At 41.3% G+C, this 19,773-nt stretch overlaps 1 protein-coding gene across 2 annotated transcripts; it reads right to left on the minus strand.

Moving 5' to 3' along the window:
- Positions 1-2,071: 2,071 nt before the first annotated feature.
- hmgn3 (high mobility group nucleosomal binding domain 3) lies at positions 2,072-18,129 on the minus strand. Of its 2 annotated transcripts, XM_059645267.1 has the most exons (7): positions 17,958-18,129; positions 14,897-14,944; positions 14,696-14,722; positions 8,710-8,772; positions 6,958-7,059; positions 5,232-5,331; positions 2,072-3,155 (listed from the first exon to the last, which is right to left on the minus strand). In XM_059645267.1, exons 1-7 carry the CDS (start codon positions 17,973-17,975, stop codon positions 3,142-3,144), a joined length of 372 nt encoding a protein of 123 aa, XP_059501250.1. In that variant the 5' UTR covers positions 17,976-18,129; the 3' UTR covers positions 2,072-3,141. The 2 variants fall into 2 exon arrangements, with proteins under 2 accessions (XP_059501250.1, XP_059501251.1); XM_059645268.1 differs by lacking the exon at positions 5,232-5,331 and having other exon boundaries at positions 17,958-18,123.
- Between the last annotated feature and the right edge of the window lie 1,644 nt (positions 18,130-19,773).

Below are 19,773 nucleotides of genomic sequence, written 5' to 3' on the forward strand. Positions count from 1 at the left end.
CTCCCCCCCCCGACCCACCACCATCCTAGAAAAAAAAGACCTTGGCTAATCATCCTATCCACACCCCTCATGATTTTATAAACCGGGAAGGTCATCCCTCAGCCTCTCATGCTACAGGGTAAATAGCCCCAGCCTCTCCCTATTACTCAAACCTTCTGGTCCTGGCAACATCCTTGTAAATGTTCTCTACACCCTCTTGAGTTTAAACAACATCCATGTTCTAGAAGGGCGACCAGAATTGTATGCAATTTTCTAAATTGGCCTCACCAACATCCTATCATATTGTGGCTGTACATCTTGACTCAACACTCTGAGCAATGAAGGTAAGTGTGCCTAATGCCTTCTTCACCATCTGGTCTACTTGCGGCTCACTTTCAAGGAAATATGCACTTGCTCCCCAGGTCTTGATTGGCAAAACTCCCTGAGGTCTTAGCATTATTAAGTTCTGCTTTAGTTTGCCTTACCAAAGTCATGGTGGCTCAGTGGTTAGCACGGCTGCCTCATGGCACTTGAAACCTGGGTTCACTTCCAGGCTTGAGCAATTGTCTGTGTAGAAATTGCATGTTTCCCCATGTCTGCATTGGTTTCCACCCATGGTACAAAGATGTGCAGCTTGGTTGGATTGGCTATGTCAAATTGCCCATAGAAGTGTCCAGGGATGTGCAGGTTAGGTGGGTTAGCCATGGAAAATGCAGGGTTACAGGGGTAGGTCTGGGTGGAATGCACTTCAGAGGAATGGTGTGGACTCAATGGGCCAACTGGCCTGCTTTCAGACTTGTAGGGATTCCATGAAAATGCAACATCTTACATTTAGATAAACTGAAGATTCATCTGCCACTCCTCAGCCAATTGGCCCATCTGAATATGGTTGTTTTGTACAGAAATAAATCTTCCCTGTCCACAAAAAAAACATGTATTTTGGTGTGATCTGCAAACATACTTACCATAGCTCCCATAAATCACATTCAAATAATTTGTATATATCACAAAGAGCAATGGACCCATCACTGATCCTTGTGGCACACTGCAGGTCATAGGCCTCCAGTCTGAAAAGCTACCCTCTACCACCACCCTCTGTCTCCTACTGCAAAGCAACTTTATATCCCTGGATCCCATATGATCTAACATTACTAACCAGTCCACATGCAAGAAACTTGTTAAGTGCTTTGCTGAAGACCATGTAGACAACATCTACCACTCTGCCTTCATTAATTTTGAGTTTTGTTTTGAAGAGCTAACAATTAAGTTAATGAGACATGATTTCCCTCACACAAAGCCATGTTGACTATCCCTAAAAACTGTTCTGCAGAAGGATCTTTTGAGCCAAAATGTTTACTCACATTTCTCTCCGACAGATGCTGCCAGACCTGCCAGGCTTTTCCAACAGCTTCTGCTTTGGTCCCTAAAAAGGGCCTTGCCTATTCAAATGCATGTAAATCCTGTCCCTCAAAACTCTTCCAAACAACTTACCCAGCACCAATGTTAGGCTCACCGGTCTATAGTTCCCTGATTTTTCTATCCAAAGTTGAATGGAACCACATTAGCCAACATCTAGATTTGCAGCACCTCACCTGCAGCTGTTGATGATACAAGTCTCTCAGCAAGAGGCCCAGCAAGCTCTACCCCACCTTCTCCAAAATTCTAGAAAATACCTGATCCCAGGGATTTATCTACCTTTATGCATTTTAAGGCCTCCAACACTTCCTCATCTGTAATGTGAACTCTTCAAACATTACTATTTATTTCATGTCTTTCATCACAGTAAATACCAAAACAGCCATCAATATTGTTAAAATGCAGCATGTCCTTACCACTCAATTCAGGCATTGCTTGTACTTTAAATACATCTAGGCATGGGTCTATATAGTTGGGAGTAGCTGTCCAACATTAAGGCACCATGAAATACAAGCAACCGCAAAACTTCAGCTAAAATAAATATCAGAAGTAAAATAACTCTTAAAAACCCACAAAAAGCGAGTAGCACACATAGCTGTGTCCACTGCTGAACATTTTGCAAGAATAACAAATTCTGCTGCTCCTTGATTGATCAGGATTGCCTCAAATTCTAATGGCATGAAAAAAAAATTAGTTTTATTTTCTTTCACTTATAAATGGTTCCATTCAGCTAAAATAACAGCAATTGTAATCTGAAAATCTACATACTCAATAGGCATCGTTTTCCTGACCACGACATCTGCATTGGTTATATATTTGAAGCATTATTCCTGTTCAGTAATATTACTGCTCTGGTGTTTAACTGGTTAAAATGCTGCCACATGATCAGAATTTGCAAAATCCTTGTCTGCCTATTTTACAGTAAAGCTTAGTCACCTCAATTATTTCAATGCTATCTTGATCAGCCTTCTATTCTGATTGTTGGGCTAGGTGACCTAGTTTTTTTTCAGGTATCACATTGACAATCATTAATACAACATACACATCATTGGTTACTGTCATGACTTGGTCATGGAGAAGCCCAACTAAATACTTAAGTTATAAACTAGTCTAGAGCAGACTGCATCATTATCATCAATTCAGTATCTGAAGTTAAAGCAGACATTCATTGTTTTATATTTGTAGGTGAAGTTAGCTTTTTAAAAAAACACAGCAAAATTAAGGTATCCAGACAAAAGCTAATTGTCGATTAATCAAACGATATTCTGTGAAAAAAAACATTTATTACAAAACAGACTTCACAAATCAAGCAGATGATCACATCAACACTCATCCATCAACTCTTAAACAATTCACAGATTTATTGCTTCACAACAAACATTCAAAAGTGAATCTAATTTTTTTAATTATACATTTCAATCACCTTAAGTACTAAAGGCATCATTTCTAAACTTAAAAGCCCATGGAACACGTATCCAAGTTAGTCAAGAAATAAGAATGCAAAATCTTTCCAATCATAAAATTGATTTTTTGCTCAATAGAAGTTAGAAAGATCCCACTTGCCTAAAAGGATGTTTAGGTTTTATCAATGTCTTCCAAACACACACCCTAAATTGTACTAATCCTAAAAATATTTGCATTTACAAAATAACTTGATAAAAATATTTCCAATTCTTCAAGTGTTACATAAAAATCAACCGAAGACAACGGCAGATACTTCAGTCGTCTTTCTGATTGCTTGCAGATTCAGTTTTCTGTTCCTACCAAAAAAAATTAATCAGACACAATCAATCAATCCAAAAATGTAAACTACAGGTTACAGAAAATCTGAATTTATTTTTCCTGTCAATTGCCAATCAAGATTACAATTCAGATTTAAGTGCAATGTATGGAGTTGCATTTGTTGATTTACATGCTTCAAAAACTCTTCAAGATGTAAAAATATCATTTAATGCTCCAATGCCACTACTGCTGCTTCTTAAAGGCCATCAGCCAGACATGCACAGGCCATCTCTTTCATACCAGAGTACATAACCTGGTTGACTTGGCAAATTAATAGAACTGCATTTAAAAATTCCCATTCCACAGAACAACTGCATGCTCATGCAGTCACTTGTTTATTGTCCCATACATTGTAGCTAACTTGCCAGAACCACCTGTTTAAAAAAAATTACTAAAATACTCAAAAATACACAAATCTAGTCAAAAGGAAAAGATGCATACATTATACAAAAACGCTCTATACTAATTACAACATACAGGCAGTGAGGCCATCCACAAACGTAGAATTCTGTTGATGGAGTTATTGTTTGGACAGATACTGGATGGTTATTGCAAACAAACAGGACCTTCTGATTTCTCATACTCACCCTCCTCCCCCCACTTCCCCAAAAAGGAATGGATTATTTGATTTAAAAAAAAACTAACTATCCCGGTTGCTTTTATGAGTAGCCTGAAGCAGGAACTTAAGCAGTTGAGCTGACAGGTTTGCATACACAAACACAAGAAATACAAATACTAATAATTCTCCTTTAGTGGCGTCAACATATAAGCCATTTGGCCCTTTGAGCATTACTTAAAATGTTACCCAACAAAACTGAATCATCCATTCCAAAAAAAAAGTAAAAAAGGAGAAAATCACTGTTGAGACTTTCTAGCAGCAGTACTAGCTCACTATCCTTCTACCTTCATAGCGATGTCCCACATTCAACAGAGCTGTCATAATGCACGCATAGGCACACACCCATTAATCACTTCAATGCGAAAGCTTGAAAAAAAAAGTGGTAGAAACACCACACCCAAATAAAAACAAAATGCAGCAGAAGTTCCATGGTGCTGGCTGCAGTGAGATTAAATGCAGAGTCCAGTGGGACTCTTCAGAACTGAAGGAACATGGAAAATAAAAACCAAAATGCTAGCGAAACTCAGCAGGTCTGGCAGTATTTGTTGACAAAAAGCGTTAACATTTCAGGCCCAGTAACTCTTCGTCAGACATGGAAATTGATGGCATTCATACTGTAGGAAAACATGAGGGGCAAGTGAAACAAGGGAATGGAAAGAAAGATCACAGGCAAGCAAGGTGAGATTGGTAGCTCCACAGAACAGGAGGCAAAGGGATGGGTAATGATTAGACAGCAAAAAGGCCAGAAGTAGGTGCTAGCAACAGTATATAAATCTGTTCTACTGAAGGCAAAACCAATAGATCATGGCTTTAGAGGAGCGATAAGGGTCCAGAGGAGGTAGTAAGAGTATTGTACAAGCCAGCTTAAAAAGCAAAACCTCAGGCTCACATTTGTCTTAGGTTTCCTGCAGTGTGAAGCCCAGTGTAAACTGGATGAGTTATTTTGCACCTCATTTTCTCTTTAGGCACTTTACATCCTTTAGGACTCAACATGGTAGTTCAACAGCTTCAAACTATGAACTCTGATCTTCATTTTGTTTTCTCTGTCCAAATGTGTGGTTTTCTTGGTTTTGTTCTCAGACATGAGCACCTACTCTGAACCTCTTACACTGTCTCTAAACCATTATCTTCCCAGTTTTGTCCCTGCGGCATATGTAGTTTCTTTTGTTCCCACTTTCCAACAGTATAAAAGCCCACCAATTTTCCACCTCATTCTTCAGTAATATTGGACTTGAAATATTCTCTCTCTCTCACCATACAAGAGCTACTAGACCTGCTGAGTTTGTACGCACTGATTTTATTTCAGATTTTCAGCATCCACAGTATTCCACTGCACTCAATATTTTAAGCCAGCCTTAAGGATCATCAGATTTTTTTTTAAAAAAAACCATCAACCACAGCATGTACACAGCACACACAGTATACATCATCATACCCTTAACTGCCACTGTTTCAACCTGGCCCTTCACAGACAGTGAGTGGAGTGGGGTATCTCTAGCTGAAGTGACACTGACAGAGGGACGAGAAACGCGGACCTGAAACAAGTGTTAGCAAAATAAAAACTGAAAAAAAACGAATCATTGCAAGTTTTATAGAATTATGATTCACAAAAATATGGTCATCCTATGTAGCTCCTTAGGAGCATAATCAAAGAAAACCTATTCTTCCATCTTTCCCTCAACTCTTCTCTCTCCAGTTAATCATGCAGTTCCTTTCCAAAGGTGAAGCGAGCCTCCCACAACTATATATTCAGGTAGTGCTTTCCAGATCCTAATCATACACTGCACTAACATGTTTTTCATGTCACCCCTGATTCTTCCACTTTCCACCTCAAATTACTGTTGTGGTTCTCAACCCTTCTGCTACTAGCAACAGGTATTTTCCCCAATTACGCTATCCAGGTTCACGGATTTGAAAAACAACCAATTCTCCAGCTGATGTTCAGCTGGGAAGGTGGGGGGGTGGGGAAGAGGCGGGAAATTCGGATAGAAATAGAGACAGAGGCACAGATCTCAGCTATGTTAAATTGATCCATGCCAAGGATAGCTCTGTTCTTAAGTCTTTTCCACACTCCCTCTGATATTTTCAGATCTTTGATGGTACCTAGATGTGGAAATTACTCTAGTTGAGACTGAACTGATGTTTACTTACGTAGATGCACTCAACCTCCTCACTTCTGGACTCTATAGACCTACTGATAAAGTCCAAGGTCCTCTATGCCAGATCTTCCATTGAATCCCTACAGTGTGGAAACCGGCCCTTTGGCCCAACAAGTCCACACCAACCCTTAGAGCATCCCACCCAGACCATTCCCCAAACCCACCCAACCTAGACATCCTGCACATTACAGGAAATTTAGCATGGCCAAACCACCTAGCCTGCACATTATTAGTCTGTGGGACGAAACTGGAGTACCTGGAGGAAACCCGTGCAGAACACAGAATGCTCAAATTCCAAACAGACACAGTCACCCAAGGGGGAAAATTGAACCCAGGCCCCTGGCACTGTGAGACAGCAGTGCTAACCACTGAGCCACCGTGCCATCCTTGCCACTTAAACCAACTCGTCACTTCCAACAATTTGCACTTACATACTCCCATGCTCCTGTGAATTTAAGAATTGTGCATTTTATTCTTGTCTTATTCTTCCTAACATAATGAATTATTGCCACTTCTCTGTCCATTTGAGAGCTTCAGACCAACACCCACCCCACTGTTTGAAGTCCATTACTATTCTCCTCATAGTTCATGATACTGCCATGTTTTGTCGCATCTGGAAAAGTTTGAAACTATGTTATACAACCAAGCTTAAGTCAAGAAAAGCAGCAGTCCTAATACTGACCCTTGGGAAAAATCTCTGTTTCTTGCGCTGGAGGTCATTTATTTACAAATTTTTCACCAGTAATGCATTCTCTACCACAGAACCAGTGTTGCATTCTTGTTGCCACTGCCTTTTACTCTATGGGTTTCAATTTGCTGACAAGCTTGTTAAATAGCACTTTATTACTAATGACTAAAGAGTCCATGCATTCATGAAGAAGTGTATCAACCTTCTCGGCTACCTCCAAAGAAATATTTCCAATTAGTTAAACACGGCTTGCCGTAAAATCTTTTAAAATATATGAACATAGCTTTTAAGCACACATCAGATTCAAATAGTACCTCATCAGGTTTTGTTTCACCATTTTGAGCAGGTGCAACCTCTTCCTTTGTTATTTTCTTCTCCTTCCCTTTGGGCTGTTTCTTGGGTTTTGGTGAAAGCTTCTAGAAATCAGAAATGATCAATGGTCCTGAAAGACTCAATTTTAATTAAAGTGGCTCAGAACACTTTGCTATCCATAAACATATTTTATTAATATAGAACAATTATTTCAAAAATTACTGGTAAGCTATGCAAATCAAAATACGCATCTCCTGTGATACAGGTAGTTCATGAAATGTTGTGGTTTCTGATACTTTCCACAGTACAAGTGCAATAATTTGCATATCACCAGTCAATGTGCTGAGCAATACACCATGGTTGACATGGCAGATATGTTACACAATCTACTGAATTTCAAAGGGATGGGACTGACAACTAACCTCAGAGCTATGAGCCAAATAGTATTAGCATAGCACACAGGAAAAGAACAGAAGGATTCTATGTAAATATGACTGAGGTAATCTGTCCATAGAAAGAATGAAGTGAACTTATAACTGGAGTAGTATAACAGGTAGATTGAGTTCAATATAGATAGTGATCCAGCATCACAAGTTAAATGTTCTGGGGACATGGGCTCAAATCTGACCGTGACAGATATTGAAATTAGAAGAATGGGGAACTAAATGATGACCTATGTCACCAATGGTCATTAAAAAACCCATATAGTTAGCTGACGTCTTTAAAAGGGAAGAAATCTGCCATCTTTACTTGGTCTGGTCTGGTCTAAAAATGACTCGAGGCACAGCAAAGTTGGATTTTAACTGCTCTCTGAAATGGCTCAGCAAGTCACTTAGCTCAAGGATAATTAGGGATGAGCAATAAATATTGACCTAGCCAGTGATACCCACATCCTATAAATGCATTTAAAAAAATGTGGATCATTCTACTCGAGGCCTTTATTTACTCTAACAAGGAGACACAAAAGATGTAGTATTTACACAGTGGACAGATGATGGGGGTCAGGGAGTGGTGGGGGGGGGGGGGGTGGAAGAAAGACAAAGTCCTTTATAGACTTCATAATTAGACTACACACAAAAAAAAACAGGATGTGGAAGGCTCCAGATGTGCGGATCAAGTGACATTTTAGAAGGTCTCCTCAACTTAGATTTCTGGGCATCATGACCAATGTTTATCCCAATCTACATTATTCTGTGCTGAAAGAACTTGAAAAAAAAAATGAACCAGAATCACTCATCCTTAAGGTATACTGCTGTATGGGTCATTCTTCAAACATTTCAGGGCAGACACAATGGGCTGAGTGGCCACCTTCTGCACCGTTACAATTCAGTTATTGGAGTACATTGCATCTTCAATAATTTGCACCTACAAAGACACTCTCTAAGCCCTTCACTAACAATAGCGTGGAGGCAAGCCTACTGTGGCATTCTGAATACAAGGCAAATCCTAAAACTAAACATCCAACAGTTACAGTTTCTTTGAGGTTGAACAGATAAATGCACTTCTAGCATGTGGTTCTTGATTACACAAATCAGGAAGGTGAAATTTCAAATTCAATACACATTGGATAGGTTAATCAGAGTTAGGAGGTTAGGCTTCCTAAACAGGTGCCTTTTCAATCTTGGATCAAAAAGGTTGCATTGGAACGGGTGTTTAAGGAGATTGAAGGCAAAGACAGAATCAGGCTCAGTTGTAACATCCTCCCTAGCTGAAGTAAACCCAACATAAAATGATAGAATAATATAGATCCTTACCCTGGCTCGTTTCTGTGGCTTGGACTCTTCTTTAGCAACAGCTGCTGCTGCAGCAGCTGCAGCCTGCAACAGAAGTTGAATAAATTTTTAGTGTGAGCCAAAACACAAAGCATACATTTAATAGCTTGATGTACTTCAGTAAATTTAGGAGTGGCAGACCAACCCTTTTCTTCTAAAAGAAGATGTGCTCTAATCATCAAGTTGTGTGATCACGCTTTCCATGTTAAAAGACACTTTTCAAATAGACTGTTAAAATCATTTTATTCACTCAATTGGACAGGACTCAAAGGTTAAGCCTTCGTCCCCCTACGTTTGTTTCATCCTAGTTGCTAGAATTAGACAGTCCTATTTTATGCATACATATATTAAAAAAGCTACTAGGCATGTAACAGGACAGAATTTAGCATGATACACAGAAAATTAGTTAACAGAGGATATGGTAATTTGATTGTGCATGCAAAATGCTTAAGAAATGAGCAGAGAGCACTCGAGCTTGAACAACATAATTCCTTTAAAATGTAGTGCAGATGGATTGAAGCAATAGAAAAGCTCACAGCATTTGGCATTTTATAACTAGGGCTGGGAACAGTAAAGAGGTATTATAATTTTCTCCAGGACAGTTGCACCAGGCTTTGCAGAAAACAAGATGGACATGGATTACATAGATGCTGTCGTCCATTTTAAATGGATTATTCAAATACCAAGCACACTGAGGCACAAGATTTTTGAGTGGGAAAATACATGACAGTCAGCAACAGGGGCGAAGAAAAGGACAAACACAGAATAGCAAAGCAGACAGACAGACAGACAGACAGACAGACAATCAGCAACAAACAATGATTGCAAACCAGCTGTCGAAATGCACAAGCAATGAGTGTAGAGAAACTGGTCTGCAAGTTACCTTGTTACATTCTATCATAAATCCACAAATGAATGCCTTGAGTTCGATTGCCCAGAAGAAATTCTATTTGCCAAAATAATAAAATGAAAACAAACTTATCGCAACCCACACTGGGTCAGCCAAATATTCCACCTCTGTGTTGAAGGAGCAACTCTAGAATACTTTAAGCACTTCCCATGACTCAGCAGCCATCTCTCTCTCAAAAGGGATTGACAAGGAGATCTGTTCTGGACCAGCTGCACTATGTGGCTTTTTACAAACTACAGCAGCACATGTTTCATAATGAAGGCATCTACACATAAACAAAACTTATGACACAGGCCTAAGCTTAAAAACACAGGCATTTTTTACTGGAATGCTGCTGCCATGGCGTTTTGCATGTCGGGACAGGTACCTATTTCATGGATTAGGCCAGGGTGCATCTCAGGGTTCCTCATTTGTTCTTAGCACTTTCTCTCACTTTATCCCTAATTTGATTCTCCCAGCAGCCTACCTTGCCCTTGTGAGTGTGCTCTGGCCCTTCAGCCAAAGCTTACAGGTACTCCTATGTCTTGCCTCACCTTGCAGCAGAGGCAAAACAGGCAGCTTGTAATGGCCATCAGCAGTGATCCATTCAGCAGGTGGACATGTTGCTGTGCAATCTCTTAATTGCATAATTTCTACATATAGTAAACACACTGCATGTCTCAAAGTCTAAAGGGGAGTAACCCCAAGTCAGACAGAGATAAGTGAAACAGAAACAGCTGGAAAAACTCAGTAGGTCTGGCAGCATCCATGGATGCAAAGCAGAGTTAATATGGAGTCTAGTGTGGATTCAATTCTGAAGGGCCATGGGACTCAAAGTGTTACCTCTTGCTTTCTCTCCACAGATGCTGCCAGACCTGCAGAATTTCTCTAGTAAGCTCTGTTTGTGTTTCAGGTCTTCAGCATCTGTGGTTATTTGTTTTATTAAAGGAGGAACACATTTGTCAGGGGATCCCAGCACAGTACATCAAGGGTTGTACCGGGTATTAGTCCGGCAGCTTGGATACGGTTAGGCTGCCAGCAAGGCCCAGTCCAGCAAAACATCTACAGTCGAGGAGGGGGTTTGGGCTACAGTTAGCCCTGAGGGTGCAGTGTTACAAGGCCAGGAAGTACAGGCAATCAGAGCTGGTCACTCACCATTTCGGGCTGTCTGGTTAAGCCAGGCAAGGAAATAGACCATGGGAGGGGCATCAGGGACGTTATTTGCAGGAATTTAAGACAAACTGGGGTACGAAGAGAAATACAGCTCTGAAAGGGAACATCTCAATATATAATCACAACAGGGCAGACACAGTAGAAGGGAAGGAGTAATGTGGGAGGAGGAGTTATCAACAGTCAGGAATACTTTCACTTTGATTGTCAGAGGCGGGGCAACAGTAGACTGCTACATCTGGCACATTGACTAGGTGTGTCTGGGGAAATAAAACAGGGAGATGAACAGTTGGATAGTGTCAGGTGGGAACATGGTGAAGTACAAAGGCGAAGTCGATGGGCTGTCAAGGAGGGCTGCCAAGATGACAACATACATAGGTGCAAGAGACTGAGCTGCAACTCTCGGCTTGCAATATGACTGCTCTTTCTTTCTGTCATGCTGCAAATAATGTGAAGAACAGTGGAGCCCAACAGGCCTTGTAGGTTTGTTTGAAAAAGTCCTCAGGGTGTTTGTATTTAGTGGGTCCAGACTTACTGGGTGTGCGCGCTACCCAGAGGCAGGTGCCCCCTCCTTGGTTTGGACTCCGCTGGGTTGAAGGTGACAGGCAGCATGAAGGGGGAAAAAGATGCAGCTACCTCTTCCTTTACTGCTGCACAATTCTCCAGATCATACAGACCACACTGATTCAGGTAGCAACTTCGGACCAGGCTGGCAAGGTCTGGTACCATCGAGTCTCCATCTGCACTAGAGGGAGAAAGGACAGTGCTCCTCTGCACCACTCCATCTACCAGGATTTCCAGGTTCAGGGGCACAAAATGAGACATCAATATGTCCCCTCATCTGCCATGCCCAGGACAAATGGCATGGACCACGCACAGCAGCTCCAGACTGATAGCAGGTGATTGAGTGCTTAACAACTTCTTCAATATGGCTCTAGCACCAGGAATCCCAGGTGTCCCAGCAGTGGTGAGCACTGCCACCTCCAGTGAGTGGGTGAATAGGTAATGAGGTGAGTTTGGGAAGATGGCAAAATTTTTCATGCCAGGCCTCAAAAAGAGAAATCCTCCTTCCAAGTTGCCAAACTTGTCAAGTGGCCAATTGCATACATGATTCAGCCTTACACTGTGAGCTTTGCAAGCATGGGCTGGATGAATTTTCAGTCCAAATGCTGCTCAGTGCATAGTGAAGGGACATGCTGTTTGATACAATCCACCAGTCATTTAGACATACAGCTGCATACCTAGCATTGCACTAACATACAATTCTATTCTATCAAGTAACTAAATGGTATTGTCCTTCTTGAACTTAACCTCACCTGTATTCAGACAACTCTTGCAAAACAAAACCAAAAATCAGGATAGGCTAGACATTCAGATGACCAAAATGCATCATCTTCTAACTCCTGTTTTCTTAACTTCTAAATGTTCGACAGTCCATGAGAAAGCCAGGCAAATGTCTCAGATAGATACTTTGAAGCTCTCCTTGAAATAGTACTGAAAGTAATGGCTGGGAGGAACGGGCTTGTTAAAAATGGTAACCATCTGTTCAAGCTTTGGGTCCCAATATTTTAAATGATAAAAGATACAGGCTGACCAGGACGCAACTCCTGCTTTCTGGATTCCACTACCACATGGGATACCCTGCCCCACCTGCCTAAAGGTCTGCGGATCAACAGTCAGACAGCTTAAATCAAAGACCCACAGCACAAACTTGCAAACATGCATAAAAGCTATTCTCAAATTGAGCGTTAGTTCACAAAAACACCCAGATGCCACTATTACGATTTGCAAGCAATAACAGGCTGGAACACAATTTTCCAGGAACACACCAGAGATTCTCACCCACCAGCACACATTTGTAAAAATAATTTAAGTGCTACTCGTATGTCTGGTAATATTAATGGTGCTGGGTGAGGTTGCTCACCATCAGCACGTTGTTACAACCCGTTACACTGGGAAATCTGATGACTTTTTTTTAAAAAAACACACTCCTCCACTGGCCACAAAGTTTAATTCTAAAGGGAGATGATATTGTCCCTTATTAGACTGTATGCCTCGGCACCAGAAATAGAAGAGCCAGGTTCCTTTAACTAACAAAAAGTAGTATTAGTTTTATTCCTTACAATGCTTACTCAAGATTAAGAGCAAAAAAGGTTTTAAGATATGCACTATGTCCTATGTCATTCTTGAAAAATAACACAAACTTACCTTGCCAAGCCTACAGAAACAAATGAAAAAAAACTCTGCAGATAATTATTGCAAAAAATATTTTGGCAAAGGAAGAGTTAAATTCAGAAGAAAACAATCGTGCTCAGATTGTTGAAATGCTGGCCTGGAGACAAAGTCCATTTGCCCACAGAAGATGTTAACACTGGGTTTTCTTTCTGGTGCATTATTGGCTGGTTGATGCCGCTTTCTGGAGACACTGGTGAAGGTGCACACACGCTTCTCCTTCCAGTGAGTTTTCAACACAATGTGCGAATGGTTCAACAACAGAGTGCGTGCAAGACAGATAAACTTATTATGGAAACAACAACCTTTGTCTATGTTTAAAACCCAGTTTTATATTTTTACAAAATGGCCCAACACTGAGTCATGTAGTTTGTACTTTACATATGTAACATTGTTAATGTTTCAGGGAGTGAAATATTCAGAATTTACACGTCCAGTCAATAAGACCCAGATGTCTTTGTATATCAGTCACCGAAAGTAAGCTTGCAGTCAAGACAAATTTTGTATTGACCTTCATAGCAAGAAGTTTAAAGTACAGGAGCAGGGATGTCTTCCTGAAGTTATCCAGGGCCTTGATGAGGACATACAAAGAATGTTTTGTGTAGTTTTGGTCACCTTATCAGAGGAAGGATGTTCTTCTTAAAAGGAAGTAACAGGTGAAGGTTTAGGATGGCAGGACTGACATATGAGGTTAGGTTTAATTGGTTGTGGGGTAGACCATTTAGATCTGACATGGAGAAAATTTCTTCACCCAGAGAGTAGTGAGCCTGTGTAATTCATTACTACAGACAGCAGTCAAGGCCAAAATTTCAAGATTGAGAAGGATTTGAATTACAGCACTTGGGGCTAAAGGGATCAAAGCATGAGGGGGACAAGGTAGGAATGGATCATTGGTTTGAATGATCATAACAATTGGTGGTGTAAGATCAAAAGGCTAAAAACAGCCGACTCCTGCTCTTATTTTCTATGCTTCTATGTTAAAATTAAATTATCTTTTAGAGAAGATCTTCAAAACAATGTTCTCAAAATTACAATCAGGCAGCTTCATGGTAAAATTAGCCTGATGTTAGAAAATATTAGAGCATAGAAATAGACTCCACGGTCCAACAAATCTATGCTGGCCATGTTCCTAAACTAAACCAAACCCACTTGCCTGAACTTGGCCCATAATCTTCCAAACCTTTCCAATTAAATGTACACATCTCAATGTCTTTTATACATCGTAACTGTACAGGTATTCACCACTATTCTCTGGCAGTTCACTCTGCACATGAACCACTCTCATTTAAACAAGTCGCCCCCATGTCCTTTAGTGTCTCTCCACTCAGTTTTTTTTAAATTAAAAAGTGCCTCTTATTTAAAAACCAAGGGAAAAATTTTTTGTCATTTATCTTATCTGTACCCCTCATGATTTTATAACCCTCAACTTCATAAGCCTTCCATGAAAGAGTCCAAACTTTCAGTATATTTTTATATCTCAACCCTCTATTCCCAGCAACTCGAGGCTACTGTAAGAAATATGAGAATTGAGGCATGATTAGATTGCTAAATGGTGAGTAATGTGTCAATAAATGGAAGACAGAACATATTTATGATAGCTACTTGTATTGGCACTGAAATAAGCCTCAGGATTTATCCTCTCATTTATATACATAGTTGGATTGTAGGTCTACTTACTTTTTCCAATCTATCGGATCTTCTCAGCTGCAAAAAGAGGAAGGACTTTTTTTAAATGCACTTGGAAAAGGTTAATAAAATAAGGCATTAGTACCATTTCAAACTCTTGAGGGTCATATAATAAGTAAATATATGAAAAGAAACAGCTGTGATCATGTAATCGAAAGCTAGATATTGGAAGGAAAGCACAAAAATTCTCACCGGTTTAACTACTTTTGCTTCATGTTTTTGCTCACCCTCATTTGGGGCCTGAAAGAACAATGTTGCATACATTATTAATCTAAAATCTGTCTAACTGCATGAGGTAAACTACTTGTGTTTTAGGCTGTCGGCATGTTTCTTTCAATGAATCACCACTCAGACACAGCAGCAGAAACAGTTTACACGAACTGATGAAATTTTTTCTTTGCCATTTCATTTCTTTTTATTTTAGAAAAGGAAATTATATCTAATTCAAAACTACAAAGACGTTTTGTTCATATACCAAGAAAACCCCTCAGATTACACATTTGCAAATAGGTAGAGAGGATTTCCCTATATTTGACCACACAGTCCACCTTGATATTATGCCACGTAACTGAGCCACAGTATATGATTTTCCCAATGCTTTAGGCTCAGCTCTCATTTGCTCATTTTAAGACAAATGCTATAATTTTATTTTGATGAAAAACACTTTCCCCAAGGAAGACATGAGGCCTTACCAAGTCCCTAACTAGGGGGCATTGTTTCAAATTAAGGGTCACCTTTTAGGGACAGCAAGAAGAAATTTCTGTTAGAGGGCCAAAAACAGACTGTTTTGAAGAAGGATCACTGGACCTGAAATCTTAAATCTGCTTTCTACCTACAGATGCTGCTAGACCTGCTGAGTTTCTCCAGACATCTATGCTCTTGTTTTGAATGAATTCTGTTCCACAAATCCTCAACAGTCTCCTCATGCTTATTCTTGGTCTTTCCCTCAAGCAATATTTACTATCACCTTCTAGCTGGTCCACTTAATATGTATTACACTATAAGAATTAACCTGGAATAAGTGTGCTCAAGAGCAGCATGGTGGCTCAGTGGTTAGCACTATTGCCTCAAAGTACAAGGGACTTGGGTTTGATTCCAACTTTGAGCGACCATCTGTGTGAAGATTGCACATTCTCCTTGTGTCCACACAGGTTTCCTCCAGGCCCTCCTCTTTCATCCCACAGTCCAAAGCTTTTCTGCTCCTATGATGCTGCTTGGCCTGCGTTCATCCAGCTTTCTACTTTGTTATCACAGTCCAAAGATGTGCAGATTAGGTGAATTGATCATGTTAAAACTGGTCCACAGTCTACAGTTGGGTGGTTTAGTCATGGTAATTACAGGGATAGGGTGGGTCTGGCTCTTTGGAGGGTCAGTGCACACTTGATGGGCCAAATCGTCTCTACCCGCACTGTAGGGATTCTATGCCGTGCCATTCAATAGGATCAGAGCGAACACATTCCTCACCTCGATAATAAAATGTGAGGCTGGATGAACACAGCAGGCCAAGCAGCATCTCAGGAGCGCAAAAGCTGACGTTTCAGGCCAAGACCCTTCAGAGAGAGGGAAGGGGTGAGAGTTCTGGAATAAATAGGGAGACAGGGGAAGGCAGACCGAAGATGGAGAGAAAAAAAGATAGGTGGAGAGAGTATAGGTGGGGAGGTAGGGAGGGGATAGGTCAGTCCAGGGAAGACGGACAGGTCAAAGAGGTGGGATGAGGTTAGTAGGTAGGAGATGGGGGTGCGACTTGGGGTGGGAGGAAGGGATGGGTGAGAGGAAGAACAGGTTAGGGAGGCAGAGACAGGTTGGGCTGGTTTTGGGATGCAGTGGGTGAGGGGAACAGCTGGGCTGGTTGTGTGGTGCAGTGGGGGGAGGGGACGAACTGGGCTGGTTTAGGGATGTGGTGGGGGAAGGGGAGATTTTGAAGCTGGTGAAGTCCACATTGATACCATTGGGCTGCAGGGTTCCCAAGTGGAATATGAGTTGCTGTTCCTGCAACCTTCGGGTGGCATCATTGTGGCACTGCAGGAGGCCCATGATGGACATGTCATCTAAAGAATGGGAGGGGGAGTGGAAATGGTTTGCGACTGGGAGGTGCAGTTGTTTATTGCGAACCGAGCGGAGGTGTTCTGCAAAGCGGTCCCCAAGCCTCCGCTTGGTTTCCCCAATGTAGAGGAGGCCACACCGGGTACAGTGGATGCTTTCTTGCATTTTGCCCCAACCCTTTATGTCCCTGACTGATCAAGAATCTACGCTTAAATATACACAAGGACTGTTCCCACAGCACTCTGTGGCAAGGAAGCCACTCTGCAAGTTGACAAGTCTTTTTTAAGAATCACTCGATCCCAGTCAGTTTACCTCCTTAAAATCTCCCTCATTCACAACATCCCCAAGGGGCACTTAACTCTACTAATTATATTCCCTTCTCCACCATTAGCTCTTCACCACCACCCCCCCCCCCAAATACTTTAAGCACTGTCCTTCCTTTAAGTAGAGTTCCCAAAATGACTGAATTATTTTAACTCCAATCACTGCCTCTCGGGCTTACTCCTTTGCCAGACTCCATGATCACCTCTAGCCCTTGCGAGAAGGGCTCCATCAACAACCCCTCCTCTCCTTGCTTTAATACTCATGTCTCTCTCGGTTCACCAGGTAACTGTAATACTCGTGCGTGCGCCCGAGGTGGCGAGCACGCACACAAGCAGTGGGGACTGAATGAGTGACAGGTACATACGGGTTCCGCTAAAACCCCACAGGCGGAGATTAGTTTCAAACATGGCTTTAGCCTTAGAAGAGGCGAAATAAACATATGCATTTTAAAAATTCGCAATTCAATGTTATTTCATATATGCTCGACGTACCCATAAAAATCTAAGTCCTTTTACATTTTGATTGCGTACAGAGATAAAAAAAATTACAATCACCTCGAAACATCGAAAACGGATACAACATTTCTATACTGAAGTGAAGAAAGATTCATTTGTTGCAACCATCATGGAGGGAACTAGGACACGAAATAACTGGAAATCGTGTTGCAAATAATTAACGCGTTACACTTTCAGTTTAGTTACTTTGTCCTTCTGAAAAAAAATCCCAAATTTAAAAAAACATTTTCACAAAGGTATTTTTTTAAAGAGCGAGTACATAGAATTGTACGACGTATTTTCTATTCACCATTTCCAAACAGAGCAGTGAGTACGGTTTGAGTTACCAGCAAAAAAAAGGCACCGAAACTGACGCGGCTGTCCAAACCTACCGTCCTTTTGGGAGGCATGGTTGCAAAACGGTGGATCGAGCTGGCTTGCAGGGAACACACTTCGAAAAAGAACGCGACAACCCCAGTTGCAAGTTTCAACTCACAACCAACAGCAGTTCAATTTCTAAACACCTTGCTAATCAGATGATAATATAATGCTAATAAGATGCCAATCATGCCCCGTCCCACAAGTCGCTGAGTGGTGAGGACCGAGTGACAGCCCCGCCTACATTTCCAGAGTCCGGGTTTTCCATTGGTCGAAGGACAATCAATAAGGGGAGAGGGGAGGGGAGGACTAAGGGCCGACGTGCCTGGTTCGCCGCAGGACGGAGGCTCAGTGACTGGTTCTCCTGCTTGTCAGTATTCGTGGGCGCTGGGGTTTCTCTTGGTTGAAATTGCTGCAATTTGTTTGCACTGGGGGTTTCGGGACGAGTGGGGGGTAGCATTCCGTTCGAAAGAAAACACTCCCTAAATGCTTTGGGCAGTGTTATTTAAAGCTACAATTTCGCGCACAGGGGCTCAATTGCATCTCTAGGTCCAATCAAAAACCGCTAGGAAGAAAGCCCGATTGCCTGTTTGGTTTTTTTGAATTCAAAAACAAACATTCTGCAATCTGCCAACAGCAACAACAGCTGCTCGAAACGGTATGGGATCAGTCAGCATTTGTGAAACGGTTGATCAATGTTAACAGGCACAGCCATTGTCCAGAGAAGCATATTTACAAATAGTTAAGTTAAATGCACGTTTGGTCTGTACGAATTGGGCAACATATTTTTAAAATCATATCATCAAACCTGGTATTGTTCTATGCACTATTATTTTACAACGGATGCAAATCCCATTATTTTCCTTTGAAGTTGCCGCGAAGCTGCGTCGATATAATGTAACAAATTGCGGTAAGAGTAACACAGTTTCACAGAAGGTTTAACAAAGTAACCTAATTTCATAGTGCTCCTCAAATAAAGCAACGTTTCAAAGTATCTTGGAAGTTACCGAATATAGACACTGCTTTGACACAGAAGTCGAAGGTATGGAAAAGAGACGGATCTAAGGAGGTTTTGGAACGGGCAGAAGCAAAACAGTTGAATCTGGGCTGGAATTTTCATAGGGTTACCGAATCGTAGGTTTCAATCTTCAATTAGAAAGTGCAATAAATACATAACAGTTCACATTCAGATGAAGATTAGTAGGCTGAGACATAGGTTGGTCTAGGAAGGTGGAGCAAGACAGTGGTTTGAAAATGAAGGCAAAAGGATTTAGGTAATTGATTAAGTGGAGCTCAAGAAGATGAGGGATGATGGATCTGCATGGCAGGACTAGCAGTAGACACACTGCAAAATTATATACCCACCTTTAATTTTAATGCTTGCCTCAGCATCCTTTTTGGAGAGCCTAGGGTCATTTCTCTACTTTAAAAGTTCCCAAGTGATTTTTTTAAAACAAGCAAAATAATAAGATTCGTGAAAAAGAGACCTCCATCAAAGAATTACACTTATTCTTAGTCACAGGACCTTCCCTTTAATACTTATGCTGAAGTTGGTTCACCAGGAACCTTTTTTTTCCATAAGGTGGTGGGTATGCAGACAGTCAGACATCAAGCAGACAGACTGAATGAGTGATAATGGGAACTGCAGATGCTGGACAATCCAAGATAATAAAGTGTGAAGCTGGATGAACACAGCAGGCCAAGCATATTCTGCTTGGGAACCCTGCAGCCCAATGGTATCAATGTGGACTTCAGCTTCAAAATCTCCCCTTCCCCCACTGCACCACACAACCAGCCCAGCTCTTCCCCTACCCCCACTGCATCCCAAAA

This window comes from Stegostoma tigrinum, chromosome 4 (genome assembly GCF_030684315.1).
Source record: "Stegostoma tigrinum isolate sSteTig4 chromosome 4, sSteTig4.hap1, whole genome shotgun sequence".
Taxonomy (NCBI): domain Eukaryota; kingdom Metazoa; phylum Chordata; class Chondrichthyes; order Orectolobiformes; family Stegostomatidae; genus Stegostoma; species Stegostoma tigrinum.

Excerpts from the sequence above, each read along its gene's own strand:
- hmgn3 (XM_059645267.1), bottom strand. Across the intron at positions 8,773-14,695 it reads GATCCGATAGATTGGAAAAA|GCTGCAGCTGCTGCAGCAGC; the intron begins GTAAGTAGACCT and ends CTTCTGTTGCAG. Across the intron at positions 7,060-8,709 it reads AGCCACAGAAACGAGCCAGG|AAGCTTTCACCAAAACCCAA; the intron begins GTAAGGATCTAT and ends TCTGATTTCTAG.